The sequence below is a fragment of the Octodon degus genome, unplaced genomic scaffold (assembly GCF_000260255.1).
Source record: "Octodon degus isolate 3935 unplaced genomic scaffold, OctDeg1.0 scaffold00022, whole genome shotgun sequence".
In the NCBI taxonomy this organism is placed as follows: Eukaryota; Metazoa; Chordata; class Mammalia; order Rodentia; family Octodontidae; genus Octodon; species Octodon degus.
The window spans coordinates 22,243,114-22,251,504 of NW_004524598.1; the positions used below are offsets into that span (position 1 = coordinate 22,243,114).

The 8,391-nt window shown below is 45.3% G+C and overlaps 1 protein-coding gene across 1 annotated transcript in view; it reads right to left on the minus strand.

Moving 5' to 3' along the window:
- LOC101581371 (glutathione S-transferase A-like) overlaps nt 1-6,879 on the minus strand; it is a 17,410-nt gene extending 10,531 nt beyond the window's left edge. Inside the window, exons 1-3 of the mRNA XM_012514029.2 lie at nt 6,831-6,879; nt 3,696-3,828; nt 864-1,005 (exon numbers count right to left, since the gene is read on the minus strand). Of these exons, the coding sequence (XP_012369483.1) occupies nt 864-1,005; nt 3,696-3,817 (264 nt within the window). The 5' untranslated portion in view covers nt 3,818-3,828; nt 6,831-6,879. The remainder of the gene's footprint in view (nt 1-863; nt 1,006-3,695; nt 3,829-6,830) is intronic.
- Nucleotides 6,880-8,391: the final 1,512 nt, after the last annotated feature.

Sequence of the window (8,391 nt, forward strand, 5' to 3'; positions counted from 1 at the left end):
TGAGCACCGGACTCCCAAATCCTTTTTTAAAATTCATTGTTTTTAATTAATTTTACTGAGAAACAAATAGCAATGAAACAGTTTCAAAACCGATTAGTAGGACAGTTCCAACAATTAATACATTGCATATTGTTGTCTTCGTAGTGGTTATTCATAGTACAAGATGCAGACATGATATCCTGTGCAAATGCTATTGCTACAAATCTTTCTTCTCATTGAATTAATAGACAGTAGCTGTATATCTAGCCTAATTAAATGTCTAGATTTTTTTTTTTTTTTTTAAGGAACCGGGATTGAACTCAGGCCCTTGCGCTTATTCTATTAAGCCATCTCCCAGGCCCCGTACCCTCAAGTCCTGCAGGGCGTTTCCTTACCACCTCTTTACATCCCCTTCTCTCCATCTCTTCACCCCATCTTTCCTTCGCGTCTCTGGGTTTACTCTCCAGGCACTACAGCGCTTTCTGACCGGCGTCTGCCCCCACCCCCTCTCTACACCAGGTCAGAACATTGCTTCGCGCCACTGTTCTCATCGGGTTGCTGGGCAACGCGAGCCCGGGCCTTCTGCAGGAGCCACACACTCTAAAGAGCGGCTCAGAGTCTCCACCTACCAAGTGCTCCTTGGGAGCATGGCACCCGATTGAGTAGTCACTCCTAGATGGAGGCATAAGGAGTTGACTTTGGCTCAAAAATTACACCTTTGGCGTAACCACAGGATGCGTCCCGCAAGGTCACACTTCGCTATCTCCCTGAGCCTTACTGTTTGGGTGCTTGGAGGGCTCCCTGGAAGATGAAGGCTCTCGGAGCGCCCAGGCGCTGCGCTTCTCCAGGCCTCTGGGCCCCCAACTCTGAGCACACTCACTTACTTTTTCAAAGACAGGGAGGTAACGATCCTTCGTTCTCTCGCTAATCTGAGCCATCTTGGCATCTTTTTGGTCTGGAGGAGTCAGTGGCAGATGTAAGATGATGTCGTATAAGTCTACCATGCCTTCTGTGTACATGTCAATCCTGGAAGTCAAGCACATCCAATCAAACAGTGCCTTTCTTAGACTTTCTGGTTTAAAATCTAAATAAATAAGAGCATCAGGTTGTTGCAAAGTAATTCACCCCCGCAGGTGCTTTCCTACGTCAGCCGTCCCACTGTGAGCTTTGCTTATGCATTGGCCTTTGCGTCCTACAGTGCTCCAGATTCACAGAGCAGAGCAGCCTCTGGGAACCACTGTGGTCACCGCTAAAACTGCCCGCAGTGTCTGCAGCCCTGCGTGGGCCACCTGCCTGCAGCCTTGCCTTCTCCCCGCATGCCTAGAAAACAAGCTCCCCAGGCTTGGTGCTGTTCCTTTCAGTCACACAGAGGCTCGCTGTTATGTTTGTGGTGAAGGTTCTGCCAGTTCTCTCCCCTAAAACACACTTCCAGGGCTGGCCAGATAGCTCAGCAGGTTGAAGTGCCTGCTTAGGCAGACACAGGGGTTGGGGTTCGATTCCCTGCCTGCCCTGCCAGCTCTGTCCCCGGGGCACACTGAGATAGCGATTGAGACTGGGCATGGTGGTGCACGTCTGTAATCCCAGGGCTTGGGAGGCTGAAAACAGGAGGAGCACTACGAATCCGGTCTGTGTAGTGAGACCCTGCTGACTCTGTACTAAATATATAAAAAAGAGAAAAAAAGCACATTTCCTCAATCTTTTAAATCTGTTTCAATCACTGGCCTCATGTCCAGCTCCAGCAGTGCGGCTTTAGCCCTGTCACTGCTGTGTGTTAAATGCAATTAGAAGCAGCTCACGCCGTAGGAGACTTTTCTTTTTGTCATTTCAAGTTGGGCTTTCTACAGTTAGTTTGAAATTTATATGACAGCTTTTGTGGTCGCATATTCACACACTTAACTGTCAGTCCTTGAAAATATAGTCCTCTTATTTTTTATTAAAGTTATAGAATTATGTAAACATCAGCATTCATTATTCAGGGCGTTTTTATGAACTACTCTCAAGAACTCTTGTGTCCTTTGGCGATCATTCCCCAACTCCACTTAATTCCAGCTAGGCACCCACTAATACCTTCTGGTCTATGAATTTTGAATGTTGTGAACATTTCATGGAAAATCATGGAAGAGGTGGTCTTTTGTTTTTCCTTCCCTTTCTAAATACAATGTAATATTTTGAACATTTGTCCCTATTATATAATACATCACCACTTCATCTCTGTTCATGACCATTTATGCCTGTAGTACATTTTTTCCCTCTATCCACTCCTGGACCTTTGGAGTGCTTCTACTTTTGAAAATATGAATAATGGCTGCTAAATATATTTCTTTTCTTCTTTAAAAAAATCTTTTATTTAGTTATTTATTTGGTACAGGGCCTTGCTACATAGCTCAGACTCATAGTGATCCTCCTGTCTCAGCCTCCCCAGCTCCGGGATTACAGGCATGCACCACCATGCCTGGTTTTGGTGGTCTTCATGGCATGCAGTACCAGGGATTGAACCTGGGCCCTTGAGATTTGCAGGCAGGCACTCAGACTGCCAAGCTATCTCCCTATCCCTAATTTCTAAACATCTAAAAAGGTATTTCCTTTTCCCATGGGCATACACCTAGCAGAGGAATTGCTGGATAATTCTGCTTTTAACTTTTTGAGGAACTGCTAGCAATTTCATACAGGATTTTATTTTTATTCACTTCGGCAGGACAGGCACCCCCAGACCCATAGCTTGGTTTTAAAGAGTCGCTCTGCTTGTTTTAGCCCAGCATAAAATAAATACTTTTGGTAGCCCTGGTATCATGAGAACCATTAACATTCATCAAGCTGACCTGTCTTTAGAATAAGCAGGTAAATTAGGTCCAGGTCATCATTTTTATACTTTTCTTGTACTTAGTGCAGGGCCTATAGGGTCTACAGGGTCTCACTATGTAGATTAGACTCATAGTGATCCACCTGTGTTCAGCTTCCCAAGAGCTGGGATTACAGGTACATGCCACCATGCCTAGTCTCAATCACAGTCTCAGCGTGCCCCAGGGGTGGGGCCAGCACGGGACGCTGGGGATTTGACCCCAGTCACTGTGCTCTGTGGAAGCAGGCACTTTAATCCGCTGAGCTATTTGGCCAGCCCAATCATTTTTATAATTTCTGAAACTTGAAAATTAAGTCCTTTGGATCCGCCCACCTCCAAACACTCTTTTCTTATCCTCAAATTGTGTCACTTGTCCCAAGCTGTTGACTAAAGTTCGGTCTTTATAAAGTACTGGGCACCTGGGATCATGATTTCTTCACCCTCCTGATTTCACATTTTAGTGGCGTTTGAAAGGTCTGTCACTGTGCCTGAGAACAGCGTCCTCTGATGCAATCACAGCCATCTGAGTGCACCCAGCTGCACCCTTCCCTCAGCCCCAGGACTTGGCTCTGGCTGCCTCCCTGTACACGTCTAGACCCACCCTGCCTCTTGTTTGCTTTTGCTTTTTGAGACAAGGTCTATCCACATATTTCAGGCTGGCCTTGAACTTGCTATGTAACCCAGGCTGGCCTCGAACTCAAAGCGATCCTCCTGCCGTAGCCTGCTGAGTGCTGGGATTACAGGCGTGCACCGCCATGCCTGGCTCTTAGGGCCACCCTGCTGTGCTGCTTAGGGTCTTCCTGCCATGGTCCTGTTCAATCAATGTGGAACCTAAATGTTCTCTGTGATCTCATAGGAAAGCAAAAATATACCGTACAGGAGTCTCTCCTTCGTGTCCTTTCCGTAGAGGTTGTGCTTGGTGGCGATGTAGTTGAGAATGGCTCTGGACTGCACCAGTTTCATCCCATCCATCTCCACCATGGGTACTTGCTGGTACATCAAGAGCCCCGCTATTGGAAAAGTAAAGAGATGGTGAAATGTTTATGACCCCCAGTGTTTGAGGATGAGACTATACTTGTGCAAGTGACTAACAGTAAAACAAAGGGGAAATATTACTTGGCCATCTTCAGTTTGTTTGTAGCTTCATGTAGGCCTTCATTTTTCTTATCCACCTTTCTTTTGCTTTTTAATCTATTCATTTGTCTTTCATTTCCCTTATACACACACAATATCTCCCCCTTTTTTTTGTGTATTTTATGCATCTCCATGAATACTGCTATTGCTTGTATCTAGATGTCTCTCCGAAGTCTCATGTGGTCATAGGTGGGGCTTCTTCAGAGGTTTCTGGCTCTAGGTGGTAGGATGCTGGGATTAAGGGTGTGTGATTATTAAATTAGTCCCCTGGTTGGGCTGACATAGATCCAAGTGTGGATAATGGGGAGTCTCATCATAGGTGTGACTGTTGCCCACCATAAGCGTGTGTCCCCTGGATATCATACAAGGGACAGAAGAAGGGTTGCTTGCAGCTTGCTGCTTCACTGCTGCTGCTGTCTTCCTGCCCTGCTTTCCCATTTACTATTCCTGCTCTGTGAAGTTCCTTGGAGCCATCTGATTGCAAACTAAAGCCTCTACAAACTTTTTCTTCTTGAGCCAAAGAAGAAAATGACCGTTTTCTTCTTGACTTTTGGTATTAGGTATCTTGTCTCGATTGTGAGGAAATTAACTAAAACAACTATGATCAGAAGGTTCAGAGTTGAGCTCCAAAAGTAACACTCATGATGTCATGAGACTCATCAACACTTTTGAGATTTCTGTGTAGTGATGTCAACCTGAGTGTGGCTTAGATATCCATCCCTAACAAACCATAAATGAAAAAGCTCAAGGCAACTGCCCCATGCGTTTTGCCTCCTGCTACCTACTGTATGCTTTTGTGCATGTATCAATAGGCGGAAACTGTGAGATCATGAACAGAGTACAGTGTGAACAAGGTACAGAAAGCAAGGAGGGGATGTTTTCAGGGCTCTGGGGTCATTTAGTGACAAAGACTCAGAGAGGTCTAGCCCCTTCTATTCCTGAGAGCTGGAAGAGCTCCTTAAGAAGACGCACCTTACGTTTTAGCACTTGCTGCTCCCCACTACCACTCCTACAGCATACGAGTGTTGCATGACGTCAGTGAGTATGACGTAAAAGATGCCAGAGTCATGAAACATCAGCTAGGAAAAGCTGAGGCCACGAGTAAAGCTGGCCCAAGAAGCCAGGCAGGCTACAACTGACGCGGTCATCCAATGAGTCTCCCCAAGCCCTTCAAAACTTACATTTTACCTTGGAGTTTCTCAGGTGCCAGATATGGAGCCCCTGGATCTCATGTTCCCCTTGCTGGATTTCTGTTTTGATGTGGTTCTGCTCTTTCCTATGTCCTCTATTTCTCGTTCTTGGAATATTTACTCTGTGCAATTGTAAATTTGGGATTGTCTAGTTTTTTTCTTCTTACAGAGGCTTATAACTAAGAATTTGCCTTGAGTCTCAGAAGAGACTTGGAGCTGGACTACAGGAATTGTTGAGACTTTGGGGAAGGAATTATTTTCCCAGTTGTATGTGGAATAGTTCTATTATATCCATGTTGAAGACTGTCCAGCCACATTCTCCTGAGAAATGAAGCTCTTTGACTCTATTTACCTGAACTTTCGTTTAACCCTTTCTTCTGAGATGTGCAGAGCTGGATATTTAGAAGCAGATGTCCTCTTAGTTGGCCAAAAGAATGTGGCTGAGCCTGGCTGAGGCATAATGTGTCTCAGGGTGGCAAGGTCATGGCACACAGGCAAGAGTCACTTTCCTGTTGACAGCTGGAACGGAGGCTTGAGCGAGAGCCTGCGAGGTTCCAGGGCTAAGACACAGGTAACCCCTCAGCCAAGGCCTTGGCACTCAGAGATGACTGTACCTGCCCGGCAGGGAAAGCGCCAGCATTGCGGGGATCAAGCTTCCTGCAGCACCACTAACCGGGAGCCTCTGTGCCTGGGGCAAGAGTGTGGTGTTTCTCACTTACACGCCTTGTCTGCAAAGCATTTCTTCCCTCACATTCTGCCTTGACACCCAGCTGCCTCCCTGGTTAGTGCCAATAAAAAACGTGGGCACTTGGACTCTTGGGCCCTTTGTTCCACTGAGAGCAATCGGTCATCCCAGAACCTCCTCAACTGCAGATCTCTCTCTCTCTCTCTCTGTCTTTTTTCATCTGTGTGCCACATTGCCAGGTGGGAGACCGAACAACCCACAAGAATTTCAGTACATTAGTTTGAATTATGACCTTGATATTTTTTTATTTGAAGATTAAATATGGAGAATTATTTGGTTGTGAAGTTGACAAAGGGGGATTATGACTATGATTGAGGATAAGTCAACTCCATTGGATTAAGAAATAACTAGCAGAAGAGTATACTCCTCGATGTGTCTGGGTGGGTCATGGAGTTATGGATTAGAGCACTGTGCAGGGCCTGCTCCCCATCACGTTCCAGCATTGTTTCTTTGTTCTGTTCCCTATTGTCATGAGCTGAGCATCTCTGCCCCACTATACCCTGCTGCCACGATGGGTATGCCTTGGGCTGAATCCCAAAAACAAGATCCAGATTAAATCTCTCCTCCTCTGGATTGTGGGTGTCAGACATTGTGCCTGGACAGCAAGACAGCTGGCTAATACAGTGTTCAAATTTTATACTGCAAACTCTGATTAGTGAGACTCAAATTTATTTTTAAAAATATATTTAATAGGGGTCTACAGGGTCTCACTGCACAGGTTGAACTTGTAGTGATCCTCCTGTTTTCAGCCTCCCAAGTGCTGGGATTACAGGTGCGTGCCACCATGCCCAGTCTCATTCTCCATCTCAGCGTGCCCAGGGGTGGGCCTGACAAGGCATGGCAGGGGTCAAACCCCGAGCCCCAGCATTTGCCTAAGCAGGCACTTTAACCCACTGAGCTATCTGGCCAGCCCTATCAGTGACATTCAGACACTCGATCTTACCATCTCTTAATTTTTCCAAATCTTCTGGAGATTGTATATACTTCTCTTCAAACTGGAAGAAAATGAGAAAAAGTGCTTCTTAGTTAATTCCACAGTGTGGTAGTCTTTTAAATTTGAATGGTCCTTGTAATGAATATAAAGAAAAGTTTTTGAGTCTGGCAACAAGTCCATTGGCTAGGTCACAATTTAGGAGAACTATTACTGGAGAACAGGGACCGGGAATTCCTTTAGTCATAAGGGTTTAGAATGTCAGCAGAACCTGTGCTGTCCAGAGGGATTTCCTCTCCTGGCATATGTGGTAGGCCAATGTCAATCTAAGATTTTTTCACCACTGGACCAGTACTGTAATTTACATCACTCTTCTCCTTTTCATTGTTTAAGAGGAATTTTTAATCATGAAATGGTAGGTAAATGTCTTTCTAGCTTGCTTGGTAGGCTAGTGTTTGTGGTTTAGGCCCGTAATCTGATAGGGTAGGCTATACAAATGAGGACGAGTGTGTGCCACAGTTTGTATAGCATCCACAAAACCATTGTGGATCGTGACCTTCACCACTGGAGGATGTCTGGTGGGGTGTGCGGGTGATGAGCCTGATGGCCATAGGTGAGCCTGCAGTTATCAGCCCTTAGGCCCACAGAGCTCAAGAGGTCCGAGCAAGGGTCTGCAGGTGCCCCTCACCCAGGGCCCTCTTTCGTCATGTTTGGATGGAGAAGTAGAAGCCTTCTATGCTGAGGATCCTGCTCCCCTGTCTTGTACTGACCTCATCCTATTTGGAGGCTTGAAATGTATCTTAGAACCCTCATCTGGCTTCTGGACCCTAATGAAACCAGATCATACACTTACAGAAAGAACGAAGACTGGAATGGCACTACTTTATCATTTGTATTTTTGTTTCTTGATGAGATTAAGAAAGGATCAGACCAAGGAGCCATACATTGAAGAAGAACTGAGCAGGCTCGCTGCCCAGGCTGGAGTAAACACGTTGCTGTCAGCCTAGCGAGCACAGTAGAAGTTCCCTTTCCGGGACGAGACCCCACCTTACTGCTGTATTTGGACGTCTCCCAGCAGCCTCTCTTGGAAGGTGATTGGTTCGTGAGGGTGTGATACTCACAGTGGGTTAGTCCACTGATGAATTTATTTTTAATTTTAATTTTAATTTTTTTGAGGAACCGGGGATTGAACTCAGGTCCTTGCGCTTGCCAGGGAAGCGCCTATTCCACTAAGCCATCTCCCCGGCCCCCGATGAATTTATTTTTTAAGGAGGACAAAGAATAATAAACACTAGAAACAATACAGAATTTCACTAAACAAAATATAAATTAAAAAATGTTGCTATATTGCATAATGTTTTCAAAGTACTTGTTTGGATTAACAAATATGAGCATGCAAAATTGGTCAAAAAAGTTATAAGAAATTAAAAAGGACGAGAAAAGAAATTTAAGCATTAACGTCTTTCAATATACCAGTAGAAAGCAGCAGTACAATTATCCAAGATATTCTGTATGTACTCCTAAATATATCTCCTTCCTCCCTTCCTTCCTTCCTTCCTTCCTTCCTTCCTTC